General features: G+C 41.5%; 1 protein-coding gene across 2 annotated transcripts in view; it reads right to left on the bottom strand.

Annotated features, from left to right (window-relative positions):
- Positions 1–16,691, bottom strand: part of mrps27 (mitochondrial ribosomal protein S27) — a 106,512-nt gene that overhangs the window by 35,472 nt on the left and 54,349 nt on the right. For both annotated transcript variants that reach the window (XR_004411503.1, XM_033018695.1), the window contains exons 5-7: positions 12,160–12,274; positions 5,534–5,612; positions 3,056–3,171 (exon numbers count right to left, since the gene is read on the bottom strand). Coding sequence is in view for 1 of the 2 variants with exons in the window: in XM_033018695.1 (XP_032874586.1) it covers positions 3,056–3,171; positions 5,534–5,612; positions 12,160–12,274 (310 nt within the window). In the remaining variant the exon portion in view is untranslated. The remainder of the gene's footprint in view (positions 1–3,055; positions 3,172–5,533; positions 5,613–12,159; positions 12,275–16,691) is intronic.

Below are 16,691 nucleotides of genomic sequence, written 5' to 3'. Positions count from 1 at the left end.
CTGAGGATCACAGCACTATTTCAGCCTCATTACTGCAAAAAGTAAGAAACAGTAGATTGATGTGTATAATTACATTGGGGCACCATACACAATGAATATAAGCTTGCTAGCTTTAACCATGAAGGTTACAGATCAATGCTTTTAAACCAAATCAATCTGGAGTTTTATGTACCCTATCAGCTGATAACAATCAAGATGTGAGGGTGCTGGAGTTTGATATAGATCTGAAGGTCATCAACACAATAGCTGCTTAACCACTATTTCCTATTTATGAAAACCTCTGCATTCAGTGGCTGAGAAATTTAATCAAACACCGTTGATTTCTTCCTTTGGATCTATATCAACATTTTGGAGTGGAACACAATTACAATGACATCAGTGACTAATTGTGTCAATTTGGAACTTTCTGCCATGAATCCTGTTTGTATGAATGGATTATTTCCTTTTCAGAAACCCAGGTAATGGTGCCATTTCCTGTGTACTTTGCTTTTACTGAAATAAATGTGTTCACAAGGTTTTGTTTGTCTTTAGGTTCCAGGTTTTGACAGTGCTGTCTATTCTACTCTACAGTGATGAAATTTGAAACGGCCTTCTTGGAGTAGGTTCCAGCCCAGCACTGGGAACACAAATTAGGTTCTCCTTTGGATGCATTCCGCCAAACCTCCCCCTCCAGTACTGACCTCCATCCTTACCATGATCAATACATGACCAATTACCTCCTTCCATGCTTTGATTTCCTGACCGTAATCACTCAAAAACCCTTGAGTGACTGACTCAGTTACTCCTGTGCACCTACCACAAATCCCAGGCTCCTAAGTTCACTACCAGTCACTCTCCCTTGATTTGGAATTGCATCCCCCCCCCCCCCCATTAACAACACCCCATACCTTTGATGCTACTACATTTTTAAACTGCAAACTCATGACTAAAATAATTAAAACACATCCTTGAATATTGTTGGAGTTTTAAGCTAATGGTTTCAATACAAATGGCCACAAAGAGGATTTCCATCACCATCCCTCATACGCCAGATTGTTTTCACTTCAATACTCTATTCATTATCTTTATATAGCACATAAATGAGCCACTTTGCCTAAACCAATCAAGCCTGCATTCATTTAGCTACAAGTTTCTTCCCACCTTTTCATCAACTGAACCTGTCAGCAAATGTTTCTGTTCCTTTCTCCCTCATATGTACAGTGGCTTGCAAAAGTATTCATACCCCTTGAACTTTTCCACATTTTGTCACGCTACAACCACAAACGTAAATGTATTTTATTGGGATTTTATGTGATAGACCAACACAAAGTGGCGCATAATTGTGAAGTGGAAGGAAAATGATACATGGTTTTCAATTTTTTTTACAAATAAAAAACTGAAAAGTGTGGCGTGCAAAAGTATTCAGCCCCCTTTACTCTGATACCCCTAATTAAAATCCAGTGCAACCAATTGCCTTCAGAAGTCACCTAATTAGTAAATAAAGTCCACTTGTGTGTAATCTAATCTCAGTATAAATACAGCTGTTCTGTGAAGGCCTCAGAGGTTTGTTAGAGAACATTAGTGAACAGACAGCATCATGAAGCCCAAGGAACGCACCAGACAGGTCAGGGATAAAGTTGTGGAGAAGTTTAAAGCAGGGTTAGGTTATAAAAAAATATCCCAAGCTTTGAATATCTCACGGAGCACTGTTCAATCCATCATCCGAAAATGGAAAGAGTATGGCACAACTGCAAACCTACCATGACATGGCCGTCCACCTAAACTGACAGGCCGGGCAAGGAGAGCATTGATCAGAGAAGCAGCCAAGAGGCCCATGGTAACTCTGGAGGAGCTGCAGAGATCCACAGCTCGGGTGGGAGAATCTGTCCACAGGACAACTATTAGTCGTGCACTTCACAAATCGGGCCTTTATGGGAGAGTGGCAAGAAGAAAGCCATTGTTGAAAAAAAGCCATAAGAAGTCCCGTTTGCAGTTTGCCACAAGCCATGTGGGGGACACAGCAAACATGTGGAGGAAGGTGCTCTGGTCAGATGAGACCAAAATTGAAGTTTTTGGCCTAAATGCAAAACGCTATGTGTGGCGGAAAACTAACACTGCACATCACCCTGAACACACCATCCCCACTGTGAAACATGGTGGTGGCAGCATCATGCTGTGGGGATGCTTTTCTTCAGCAGGGACAGGGAAGCTGGTCAGAGTTGATGGGAAGATGGATGGAGCCAAATACAGGGCAATCTTGGAAGAAAACCTGTTAGAGTCTGCAAAAGACTTGAGACTGGGGCGGAGGTTCACCTTCCAGCAGGACAACGACCCTAAACATACAGCCAGAGCTACAATGGAATGGTTTAGATCAAAGCATATTCATGTGTTAGAATGGCCCAGTCAAAGTACAGACCTAAATCCAATTGAGAATCTCTGGCAAGACTTGAAAATTGCTGTTCACAGACGCTCTCCATTCAATCTGACTGAGCTTGAGCTATTTTGCAAAGAAGAATGGGCAAACATTTCAGTCTCTAGATGTGCAAAGCTGGTAGAGACATACCCCAAAAGACTTGCAGCTGTAATTGCAGCGGAAGGTGGTTCTACAAAGTATTGACTCAGGGGGGCTGAATACTTTTGCACGCCACACTTTTCAGTTTTTTATTTGTAAAAAAAATTGAAAACCATGTATCATTTTCCTTCCACTTCACAATTATGCACCACTTTGTGTTGGTCTATCACATAAAATCCCTATAAAATACATTTACGTTTGTGGTTGTAACGTGACAAAATGTGGAAAAGTTCAAGGGGTATGAAAACTTTTGCAAGGCACTGTATGTCAATTCTCTTGATGCCTTTGTTACTTTGCATAAAGTTGAAGATAAAATGCTCAAAGAAGATTTAATGCATTTTTACATGTCAGCCAAAATACAATTTACTAATGAAAGTGGTGACATAGGCAGAATTTAAATTCTCAAAGATAATAAATTCCTATTTAACTTGTCACTATGTCAAATTTCTAATCAGAATTAATGTGCATTTTTGCATAAAGAGAGAAAATCTAAACTTATTTTACCTTCAGTTCTGGTTTACTGTGCAGATATTTATGTAGAACATAGAGGCAAAGAAGCTGTGTACAATTGTCATCAAACGTTTCCTGGAGCATCAGTTCATTGCCAACAACTAGGGCATCTGAAAGGACAGCAGCAATTTCATGTGTCGTTCTTAGTTGACTTAAACAAAATAGTTTTAATTGAGGCAAAACGCATTGCTATTAGTGATTACCTACGCAGCAGAAGTGAATATTATAAATCCATTGTACAATCTTTGCATTTTAAAATGAAAACACAAATGGAAAACACTGATACTTGGTTACATACTCTGCCTTAAGGAGGGCATTTTATTACAGATTAGAATCAATTTTCCACATGTACAAAGGAAACCGATTTTAGTGTACGGTGAAGAGGAAAATATGACTCTGAACCATAGAACTCCATTAAATACTTACACCAATGGAAAATCTTTAGATGGTTTTCAACTTTCTCAGACAAGTAACATTAGTGAACATGTCCTCAATCTTTAGGAAATGGGGGTTCCCCTCTTCCATTATAGAGGCTCTCACTAAGTTCTCCTCAATATCCCGCAGCTCTGCTCTTGCTCCCCCTCCCCCCAATCGTAACAAGGACAGAGTCCGCCTTGTCCTCACCTTCCACCTCATCAGCAAACAGCATATAATCCTCCAACATTTTCGCCACCTCCAACGTGATCCCACTTACTGGCCACATCTTCCCATCTCCACTGCTTTCTGCTTTCCGCAGAGACCGTTCCTTCCGAAACTCCCTGGTCAATTCGTCCCTTCCCAACCAAACCATCCCCTCCCCAGGTACTTTCCCCTGCAGCTGCAGGAGATGCAACACCCGACCCTTTACCTCCCTCCTCGACTCCATCCAAGGACCCAAACAGTCTTTCCAGATGAGGCAGAGGTTTACTTGTACCTCATCCAAACTCATCTACTGTATCCACTGTTCCAGGTGTCAACTTCTCTACATCGGTGAGAACAAGCGCAGGCTCGGCAATCGTTTCGTTGAACACCTCCGCTTAGTCCGTCTTAACGTACCTGATCTCCCGGTGGCTCAGCACTTCAACTCCCCCTCCCATTCCCAACGTGACTTTTCTGTCCTAGGCCTCCTGCATTGTCAGAGTGAGGCCCACCACAAATTGGAGGAACAGCACCTCATATTTCGCTTGGGCAGTTTACACCCTAGTGGTATGAACATTGACTTCTCTAACTTCAAATAGCCCGTGCTTTCCCTCTCTATCCCCTCCCCCGTTCTCCCACCAGTCTTACTGTCTCCGACTACATTCTATCTTTGACCCGCCCACTCCCTGACATCAGTCTGAAGAAGGGTCTCGACCCAAAACATCACCCATTCCTTCTCTCCAGAGATGCTGTCTGTCTCGCTGAGTTACTCCAGCGATTTGTGTCTACCTTTAATGAACATTAGACTGGATAGGTGGCGGCAAGCATCAGCCAACCACTTGGGGAAATAATTAAATTATCCGGGTTAGATGAAAAGGAGGATGACCATCAGATCCTTTGAATTTGTTTCTAAGTAAAATTGAAGAAAAAAGGTTTGGGTCTGCCTGATATAAAATGATAATATAATAATCTTAGTTGGACAAAAGGATGCAGACATGGCAGAGAGCTAGCATGCAGACAGAAATAAAAAAGATCAGCTGATCTATCAAACCCAAAGACAAAAACTCAGAATCGCTTGCTAAAACTAAGACAGTGGAAGAGTTTCAGCCTTTGGGGGAACTCCTTTCCTATGGCAGGGAATATTGATCAATATCACAGGCGGTACGGTGGCGCTAGAGGCCCGGGTTTGATCCCGACTGCGGGTGCTGTCAGTACGCAGTTCGGACATTTTCCACGTGACCTGCGTGGATTTTCCCCGGGAGCTCCGGTTTCCTGCCACACTCCAAAGACGTACAGGTTTGTAGGTTAATTGGCTTAGTATAATTGTAAATTGTCCCTAGTGTGTATAGGATAGTATTAATGTGCGAGGATCACTGGTTGGCGTAGACTCGGTGGTCCGATGGACCTGTTTCCGCGCTACACCTCCAAACTAAAACTATAATCTAATATTAATCTAGTAATATGATGATGGTAATAGAATATTGATCAGATTTTATTCAAAAGTCTGAAAAAAATCTCCAACTTGAAATGTTACCTATCCATGTTCTCCAGGAATGCCACCTAACCCGCTGAGCTACTCCAGCATTTTGTGTCTTAACATTGATATTTAGGTATACTGCATTTCCATTTATAAATTGACATTTACTAATGATTTGAACATGTGGCTTCATCAACCAAAGGCTGGAATGGTCCATAATAATAAATGCATGTTATTTCATTTCAAATTCATATCTTAGAACATTTTTGACATTGGTGCAAAAATAATTTGGAGATATAAGATAGGTAGTGGTTTCTCCTCAAACCCAACAAATGTTCCAAATATACAACTACTCCCAATAAACTATTCTCACTTACTTGAATAGTCGTCTTCTTTGATGAAAGAATCCATTAGTATATTTGCTGTGAAGTTATCTAGAAAAATTCCATATTGCACCTGCAAACAGATTTGTAAGATGGATTTACACCTCAAAAATAAAATCTTCTACATCTAAAGCAAAGCATATTTGATATTCATTTCCTTAAGTTCCATTTTGTCCATCAAATGCTTCTTTTTGATTTACTATATAACAGAATAACAATGTTTTTATATTGCCTGGAACGTGTTTTCAGGGGTGGTAGTGGAGGCAATGTAATAGAGGCATTTAAGAGACTTTTGGTTAGGCACCTGGATATTTATGGAATGGAGGGGTAAGGGTCATGTACAGCAGAGGAGATTAATTTAAACTTGGCACCGGGTTTCGCACGGTCATTGTGAAGGGCCTGTTCCTCTACAATGTACACTGCTACTGTGTCAAAATTTGGCCTGGGCATTTATCGGTGTTTATCCTACAAAATGATGTGCAATTTTGTGGGCACGGACATTGTAGGCCAAGGGGCCTGCTCCTGTGCTGTATCGTTCTATGTACTTATTCTTCAAAATTCCACAAGAAAATATTCAGGCAGATAAATATACATCGAATGAAAGAGGTAGTGTTTATGGAATGACATCGAGGCGGATCAGCCATGATCTTGATGAATGGTGAAGAAGTCAAAGATGTAAATGCCTACCCCTGGTCTTATTTTATATCATCATGGGAGAATCTGAAACTAGTATCAGTTTATTAAAAAAGTCAGCCATTTAAGTCAGAGTTTTACCTCCAAGGAGGTCAAGAATCTATTGGCAGTGGAAGCTATTGAATATTTTTAAAGCTATTGGATATTTTTAAGGTAAAGATAGTTTCATGCCTGATAAGCCAAAAAGTGAAAGCTTATCATGGTTAGATGGGAATGCAGAGTTAAGGTTACAATCAGCCATTATCATATTAAAATACGAACAGACTTGAAGGGTTGTGTGGCCTACACCTGGTCCTAATTCATATGTTTGTAGATTCCTTTGTTTTTAAAATATTCAGACTTCTTCCACCATCTTTTGGGGTCGCTGCTTGAAAGACTCATGACCAGCAGCGAAGAAAATCTCCCCTCAGCAATCACCTCACCACAACGGGTGGAACAGTTATTTTTAAACAGTGATCCTTTGATCCAGATTTTTCCAAAAAAAGCATTTTCTGCACATCCACCTTGTCAGGACCCCTCAGGATTTTATAATTCCCTCAGAATCACAAGGATGATAATATTTTACTAGGCTCATATATTCAGGTGTACCTGCCAACCAGATTTGTAGCTTCTGTCTCCAATGATAGCTGGCTCTCAGAACTGTAGTGGCTACAGTATTTTAATTACATTACTTACAAATAAGCTACTCAGCAGCAATTCAATTAAATAAAGCATACATTTTTCCATTATATTCCTCTCTAATGAGCATATGAAGTAATCCTTTTAGATGGAATCAATCTATTATTAGAGAATAAACTCATACATAGGAGCAGAAGCAGTACTTGTTAAAATAAATTGTATTTGTCAAGGTCAAATTTATCAGCAAAATATGTAGTGTTGTTACTTCTGCTGGTAAAATAATGCAGTCTAGAAGTTTTGTGAGAAACATTAAAAAAAATGTAACAAAGCATTTGCAACATCTGCAGACAATGGTCTGCCACCAACAATTTCCTGCTGAACCACATTGCTTTCTGAGGATAAACATTCATGGTGAGACACTTCTCCTATATGCTTGGCAGACATGGACAATCTCTAACAGGCATCTCAACACCCAGGAAAGACGCTGCTAAAATTGTCTCCACAAAATAGTCGCATAGACTATCAGTCTGAAGAAGGATCTTGATCCGAAATGTCATATATCCATTTTCTCCAGAGATACTGCCAGAGTCGCTGAGTTGCTCCAGCATTTTGTGTCTTTTTAGTTGTAGTGGGCCCTCTTCGGTCATGACTGACCATGGGTGAGGCATCCTAGTTTGCAGGTGATGTGTGGTCGGATACAAGCCTGGGCAATGTCACATGGAGGACAGGCTATTGCCCATGCAGCACATTCCCCCCTCTCCATGTCGCTGATCAATCCAAAGGAACAACAGGGTCGTTACAGTTTGGCACCAGCGCCATCGCAGGAGCTGCCAGAGCGAGGTTGTAGACAACGACGAACTGCCTTAGGGGACCTGACTCCAGATTTTCTTGAAGTTTACTCCTGGAGCCTTTTCCATGACTGGATATGGCCACAAGGCAGTGGAGGTTTTAAATCAGTTTTCACTCTCCTAGATGGACTGTCTTCCCAGCCTGACAAGCCCAATCTGCCCGAGACTTGTGGGGGCAGGAGCGTTTAACTTCCCATGTAGGTCTATAACACCTGCCCACTGCCCACAGTTGTATAGACTACATTTATAACTCAAACAAGTAATCTTTTGCAAATATTGCACATAATGTGTGAGGTATCTATATTACTAAGTCTGATCTTGATCGCTTTTGGCTCACTATGGCGTGATTTCCGAGAGAACGCCGCCACCTACTGCCGTCATTTTTGGCCATCTCGCTCAGAGCCCCCCTCCGCCTTCCGGGACCAAAGGATTTTCCGATCAATGAAAAACAAGAGTGATATTAATGTTTTTACAAAATTCCCCATTCTCTCTGCTGCCCCCGCTGGCGGCAGGGGGAGGGACTATAAAACCCGGAAGTGTCGGCCTCACTCAGTCTCTGCCAGACCCAGGAGGCAAGAGGGTCACGGCACTCTGAGCTGCGAATAACACTGAACGCAGTCTACTCCCCGGTGAGTCCCCTCGATGCGGCTGTAAAGTGGCTGCAGCCCAATTGTTTACCTCGCCTTTTTTTTTAACATGTTTGTGTTCATATAATGAATTTTGGTTGTCGGGTGGCTGCAGCCCAATTGTTTGCCTTGCCTTTTTAACAAGTTTGTGTTCACAAAATGAATTTTGGTTGTCGGGTGGCTGCAGTCCAATTGTTTGCCTCGCCTTTTTAACAAGTTTGTGTTCACAAAATGAATTTTGGTTGTCGGGTGGCTGCAGTCCAATTGTTTGCCTCGCCTTTTTAACAAGTTTGTGTTCACAAAATGAATTTTGGTTGTCGGGTGGCTGCAGTCCAATTGTTTGCCTCGCCTTTTTAACAAATTTGTGTTCACAAAATGAATTTTGGTTGTCGGGTGGTTGCAGCCCAATTGTTTGCCTCGCCTTTTTTTTTAACAAGTTTGTGTTCACAAATCGAATTTTGGTTGTCGGGTGGCTGCAGCCTAATTGTTTGCCTCGTCTTTTTAAAAAGTTTGTGTTCACAAAATGAATTTTGGTTGATGGGCGGCTGCAGCCCAAATGTTTGCCTCGCCTTTTTAAAAAGTTTGTTATCACAAAATGAATTTTGGTTGTCAGGTGGCTGCAGCCTAATTGTTTGCCTTGGCTTGGCTTTTAAAATCGTTGCAACAGTTGGATGCCAGCCCAGGAATCCATTCGGCCCACAATGTCTATACTAGCCCTCTGGAAACCAGTACCATCAACCCGCAACAGCCCCCCCCCCCCCACTGGCGAGCAATATTGGAGTTGGTGGAGAGGTGGAATATTGCGTTGGTGACCAGCCCTCCCGTGTGATGCTGGGACCCAACTGGTCCCACTTAGTCTAGTTACTAATAAAGAGTCAAAATCTTAACTTAATATTCCAGTTAAGAGCACTTTGCACTGAGCCTTTTTGAGTATATTCCAGGATATGGAAGGGAATGAGAGGATATGGGGATTGGGTGGATGTGGGGATTGAGTGGAGAACTAAAACTGAGCTACGGTATCTTCCACGATTATATTGAATGGTGGAGGCTCAAGAGGCCTTTAACTACCCCTTATTATTTCATGGGATCATAGAATTGTACTGCACAGAAACAGACCCACACTTGGCCCACCTTGCCCAGGCCAGCCATAATGCCCATCTACACTAATCCCATTTGCCTGCATTAGGCCCAAATCTCTCTATGCCTTTCCTATTCAAGTACCTGTCCAAATACCTTCCTGTGTTTTATTTTTCTACAGCTCGGTGTGTCAAAGTATAGACACTAAAGTTTCAGCTTCAATTTAATGGGACGTGTCAAGTAATCTAACATCAATTAAGGTATCCATAAAGTTACTAGAATTAAATTATGCATTCCTGCAATAGGTTTAGTTGGCGAGCATTCACAATGCTGATTACAACTTATAGGCTCTTATTGGAAAGTGTGTGCATATAGTCTGGTAAAAGATAGGGTGTGACAAACTGCCCTCTGTAGAAGCCTGCAAGGTAGACAAGGATAATTGATCAGTAGGAAATGTTACCCTGGTCTGGAATGCAGAAGTAAAGGCACAGTAACAGGATCATGAGAAAGATAACAGATATAAATTCAAGTCAAAAGAGAGTTCTATTATCATGTGTCCCAGATAGAACAATGAAATTCTTACTTGCTGCAGTACAACAGAATATGCAAACATAGTACTGTAATAAACAATGATAAATGAGAGAAAAAAAGTCTGTATATATCTGTGTGTGTATATTTATATATATATGTGTTGATGTGCTTTATTTATAATTGCATCAATGTGCTGATTCCAGGAAAGATCTTCGGAAATATGTACGCCCAGGAATTTAAAGTTTTTTTAACTTCATCGTCCCGTTGATATAAACAGGATTGTGGGTCCTCATCTTTCCTCTTCCAAAGTCCACAATCAGTTCATTGGTTTTACTGTTATTGAAGATGGAGTTTGCACTGTGTCCAGCTACACAATCATGAGTATAGAGTGAGTAGAGCAAGGGGCTGAGCACGCAGCCTTGAGGTACTCCCGTACTAATTCACCTCTTGAAAGGCAAAATTTGTCCTGGTCCAACCACACTGTGATATAGTTAAGAAAGCACATTACGTCTATACTTCCTCAGGACACAAATACTCACCAATTTCTTCAAATGCATTGTAGAAAGCATCTTATTGGGATATTGGATCACAACCTAGTTTGGTAACAGCTCTGTCCAAGATCACAAGAAATTGCACAGTGTTGTAGACGTGTTTATAGTCTATCTTGCTAAACCAGCCTCCACCCCAACCAACTTCATTTACATTTCACACTGCTGCCTGAAAGCAGCCAACATAATCAAGGACCACCTACATCCCAGTCATTCCCTCTTCGTACCACCATATTCAAGCACAGATTCCTCCCCACTGTCATCAGACTACTGAATGGAATTCTTATAAGCTAAGCATATAGTTTGTCCAGCCAGGCAGTAGATGGGCAAGTTATTCTTATCATGGTGATCAGTTCAACTCAGGTCATTTTGAGATTAAACAAATGGCAGAATTGAAACGATTAGTAGCTCTACTGCCTCTACTTCTCTAGCTTTCCAAGTACAGATTGGAGGAAAGTAGTCTAATATTTTCTCGTTAAAGTGGTAATCTTTTCATAAAGGAAACAAAGATAAGATCTTTAGAATATAAAGCCTTATTAAGAATCGGGAAATGACAGGAAAATATGAGTGATTATTTACTACTCTGGGATAGCATTTTAGTGCACCAACCTGCTGCCAAAAATGGAAACTGCCTTAGATACTATCAAAGTTGCACTCTCTTGCTTGCATAAATCTCAAAATTCTTTCCAGTCATCAGACTGGTACTGTACAGAATATGAAGCTTAAAACTGTTATGAAAAATACTTTGAGAAGGAAAATTCCACAATTTAATGATTCATTGTTTTCTGGAAACACACATATTCAAGTGTGGTAATACTCGAGTAATCTACAATTTTGTGTTTGTAAAACCCAATGATTCTGCATTTGGTTCACTGGGTGCTTTTTCCAGTGTTCTCTTTAATACACAGGAACCTGGTTCCCACAGTCCCTTTAAACTCACAGTGGCCCCAATTCCCACTCTCTCTTAACTCAATGGGGCCCTCATTTTTGTACTCCTTTGAACTCATCAGGACCCAGTTTCCTCACAAACCTTTGAAACTCATTAGGTTCTAGTTCCCATACTCCCTTTGAAGTCACTGGAAGCCCTCTCACCCCCCAACCCCTCCCCTTGCTCTCAGGGGAAATATATTATACAGCACTGCTGTGTAGCATTTTAAAATAAAATGTGAATTAAATATATTTTGGAGTATTGTTTGGAATAACATGCAATGGTCTGGAAATTATGCTACACCATTGCCAAGTTCCATGTATGCCCATTTAAAGTATTACTGCAAGACGTTTAATGAAAATTAGTAGCAGCCATTTCTGACTCAGTGGCTGCCTTGCATGAGTCAGTATGAGGTGGTGATGCTTATGTAGATTACAACACACAATGTTATTTGCTATGTATTTTCAGTAGGATTGTTTTATGCTTTACCAGAGGCCCAACTTTATGCAATTCCATAAATTGGTGTTTGGGAATATTTACTTTGAAAACTATCATAAATCATGAATTACTTTGTGATCAAAGTATATACAAATGAATTGGTTGGCAAATCTTTCAGACTAACCACAGGAGTACTGAAGAATTAAAATATAATCTTTGGCAGGATTAAGATTTATTTTCAGATGCTGTAATTCTTCTTCATACCTTCATAAATGGTCTTTTGCATATGAAATAAAATAGTCTATCGTCATACCTTATTTCTCAAGGTGTGCAAGGCCTTGTCCCTAGCATTGTATTTCAGACACTGTCGAATCCAGCTGTGAATGGTCCAGTCTCGGAGGTACCAGCAGTTTGGACTATGTCGAAATCTAAAATTTTAAAGGAAACAAACAGAAAATTGAGTCATATCTTTGCAAAATACAAAGTGCTGGAGGAACTCAACAAATCAGGCAGCAACTGGGGAGGGAATAGACAGGCGACATTTAGGGTTGAGATCCTTCTTGTTTGCTTCAGGCAAATAAGTGTAACTTGAGATATTGAATACAAACCAAACTGGGCTGCACAAGTTCTGTAGCATTAGAATCACACACTATCAATTGCAATAAAAACAAAGTGCTGGAAGCACATGGACATACTCTGCTTACATTTACTAACTGATTACTGCAGAGTACTGTTTACAAATTATTTTAAAAAGGACAGGGCAACGGAGAGTGATTGGGATTTGTTTTGAATTGGTTAGTGTAATGATGAATTAAATGCCATGATAAACATTACGACATAATTCATAACTTTAAAAATACTGCATAGAAATTGGGTACCATTTCTAATGGCACATTAGCCATCAGCAAATGTTTTATTCAAGGGATTGTTACTAGAAAATACAGTCGTGAACGAGACTTACACAGATCTTAAACAATAACAAGGAGTGGTAGAGAATGGAGACAGAGAGCTTATTCGCCCAGTGTCACGATAACAACCTCTTGCTCAAGTCGGCAAAATGAAGAAGCTCGTCATCACCTTCAGGAAGTAATGCGAAGTACATGCAGTATGGTGCTGAAGTGGAGATGGTTAACAGTTTCAAGTTCCTATGTGTGTAAATATCAACAACATTATTTTCCTGGGCTAACCACACTGACGCTACAACCAAGACATCACATCACGAAAGAGCAAGGAAAGCAGCCAACATAACCGAGGATCGTTCACACCACAGTCACTCTCTTCTTCAATAGACAATAGACAATAGGTGCAGGAGTAGGCCATTTGGCCCTTTGAGCCAGCACCGCCATTCAATGTGATCATGGCTGATCATCCCCAATCAGTACCCCGTTCCTGCCTTCTTCCCATATCCCCTGACTCCGCTATTTTTAAGAGCCCCATCTAGCTCTCTCTTGAAAGCATCCAGAGAACCTGCCTCCACCGCCCTCTGAGGCAGAGAATTCTACAGACTCACCACTCTCTGTGAGAAAAAGTGTTTCCTCGTCTCCGTTCCAAATGACTTACTCCTTATTCTTAAACTGTGGTCCCTGATTCTGGACTCCCCCAACATCGGGAACATGCTTCCTGCCTCTAGCGTGTCCAAACCCTTAATAATCTTATATGTTTCAATGAGATCCCCTCTCATCCTTCTAAACTCCAGAGTGTACAAGCCCAGCTGCTCCATTCTCTCAGCATATAACAGTTCCGCCATCCCAGGAATTAACCTTGTAAACCTACGCTGCACTCACTCAATAGCAAGAATGTCCTTCCTCAAATTAGGGGACCAAAACTGCACACAATACTCCAGGTGTGGTCTCACTAGGGCTCTGTACAACTGCAGAAGGACCTCTTTGCTCCTATATTCGATTCCTCTTTTTATATAGGCCAACATGCCATTCGCTTTCTTCACTGCCTGCTGTACCTGCATGCTTACTTTCATAGACTGATGTACCAAGACCGCCAGATCCCGTTGTACTTCCCCTTTTCCCAACTTGACGCCATTTAGATAGTAATCTGCCTTCCTGTTTTTGCTACCAAAGAGGATAACCTCACATTTATTCGCATTAAACTTCATCTGCCATGCATCTGCCCACTCCTCCAACCTGTCCTTCAACTGTTGGGTAGAAGACACAAAAGTTTGAAAGCACCAAAAGTCAGATTCAAGAAAAGTTTTTTCCCTGCTGTTATCAGACTCTAGAAATGACCTAAATCCAAGGCGCAGCTATGGGCACGCGCATGGGCCCAAGCTATGCCTGCCTCTTTGTAGGGTATGTCAAACAATCCTTGTTCGAGGCATACCATGGCCCTATCCCCGAACTCTACCTCCGCTACATCGACGACTGCATTGGTGCTAACTCCTACACCCATACAGAACTCACTAACTTCATCCATTTCACCACTAACTTCCATCCGACACTCAAACACACCTGGACCATTTCCAACATCTCGCTACGGTTTCTAGACCTCAATGTCTCCATCGCAGGTGACAGACTACTGACCGACATCTACTATAAACCCACTGATTCCCATGGCTATCTGGACTAGACCTCTTCCCACCCTGCTTCTCTGCATCCCCTACTCCTAATTCCTCTGTCTACGCCGCATCTGCACCCAGGATGAGGCGTTCAAACCAGGGCATCGGAGATGTCCTCATTTTTTAGGAAACGGGGGTTCCCCTCTTCTACTATAGATGAGGCTCTCACCAGGGTCTCTTCTATACCCCGCAACTCTGCGCTCACTCCCCATTCCCCCACTCGTAACAAGGGTAGAGTCCCCCTTGTCCTCACCTTCCAGCCTACCAGCCGTCACATACAACAAATAATCCTCCGACATTTTTGCCACCTCCTACTGGATCCCACCACTGGCCACATCTTCCCATCTCCTCCCCTTCTGGCTTTCCGCAGAGACTGCTTCCTCCGTAACTCCATGGTCAATTCTTCCCTTCCCACCCAAACCACCCCCTCTCCTGGAACTTTCCCTTGCAACCGCAGGAAATGCTACACTTGTCGCTTTACCTCCCCCCTGGACTCCATCCAAGGACTCAAGCAGTCTTGCCAGGTGCGGCAGAGGTTCGCCTGCACCTCCTCCAACCTCATCTATTGCATCCACTGCTCTTGGTGTCAGCTGCACTACATCGGTGAGACCAAGCATAGGCTTGGCGATCGCTTCGCCCAACACCTCCGCTCGGTTCGCAATAACCAATCTGTTCTTTCGGTGGCTCAGCACTTCAACTTCCCCTCCCTTTCCGAATCCGACCTTTCTGTCCTGAGACTCTTCCATGGCCAGAGTGAGGCCCACCGTAAATTGGAGGAACAGCACCTCATATTTCACTTGGGTAGTTTACACCCCAGTGGTATGAAAATTGACCTCCAATTTCAGGTAGTCCCTGCTTTCTTCTTCTTTCCCCTCCCCTTCCCAGCTCTCCCACAGCCCACTGTCTCTGCCTCTTCCTTTCTTCTTCGCCCCCCACCCCCACATCAGTCTGAAGAAGGGTCTTGACCCGAAACGTCGCCTATTTCCTTCGCTCCATAGATGCTGCCTCACCCGCTGAGTTTCTCCAGCATTGTCTACCTTGTATGCTAAAGATGAATTCCTGATCTTCCAGTCTACCTCACTGCGGCCCTCTAAAAAAAAAGTGATCTCTTTGTAGCTGAATTCTATATTCTATATATTCGACACTGTTCGTTTTTCTCCTTTGCACTACACGATGTAATCATGTGCAAAATTTGCCTGGAGAACAGACAAAACAAAAGTTTTCACTGTCTCAGTACATAATTAAAAAAAACCATTAAGTCACTAATAACCCAGATTCTACACTTATCCGTGCAAAGCTGTTTGTTTTGGTATACAAATAACTTGTAACATGCAACTAATAAATGTCTATAAATCTTGGAACTGTAAACCACACTTCCACCAGGAATTTTCCAGGGATTTTTGAGGTCCTTCAAAAAAATGGCAGAAACCCTGCAGACATGCCATAAAGTAGCTCAATTTTCTGTTCATTGGAATTCTGACAATTACCTGGTAAAATGTTGGCAAGAAATTCTAGAAACTCTGCACTGACCTTCAAATTTTTTTTCTCCCAAAGATTACTAACTTTTGTTGAATTTGAAACTAATACTTATCTTTAGAAAAAGAGCCTCTGCTGGAATATGTTAATTTTCTATCAAATGCAAAATACTGCAGGTTCTGAATATCTGAACTGCTATCAATAATACTCAACATCGCCAGTGACAGAAACAGTTTCAATGCGTCAGGCTGATGACCTTTATACAGACCATTAAATCTTGTCTTTACACAGATGCTAAGTATTGACCTACTGAGTATTTCTGGCCTTTAATAGTTTTTATTTTCATTTTCTATCATAGGTTTACACTAAACTTCAAATACAAATCACTTCAAGTAGGAGTGGCTCTATAACAACTGCAGCATAACACATCGCCCGAGATTTATTCACAATTATTTTAATACCTTAATTATATAATTAGTGAGATGTGTTACACGCTACAACAAAGATAGAACCTGTTATGCTAATTAGGCAGAAAAGGTTTATGAAATGAATGAAAAAATTCCACCATAATAATGCAATTTTACAGTACCACCAGCATAGTAAAATGTTTTTCAAAACTGAAACATTTGAATATTTATAGTCAATCATCATTTGTGCAACAGCGCAGAAAGAACTGAAATTTAAATAAATCACAAATATTAAATTGGTTTAAAGACTCCCAAAGCATTTTGTACTATCCACATTTTTTTAGAAATGTTAATGGGCTTGTTCACTCAATTTACAGATGAGAAAAAAGATCA

Source organism: Amblyraja radiata, chromosome 3 (assembly GCF_010909765.2).
Source record: "Amblyraja radiata isolate CabotCenter1 chromosome 3, sAmbRad1.1.pri, whole genome shotgun sequence".
NCBI classification, from domain to species: Eukaryota; Metazoa; Chordata; class Chondrichthyes; order Rajiformes; family Rajidae; genus Amblyraja; species Amblyraja radiata.
This window is presented reverse-complemented; position numbering and strand designations above follow the sequence as displayed.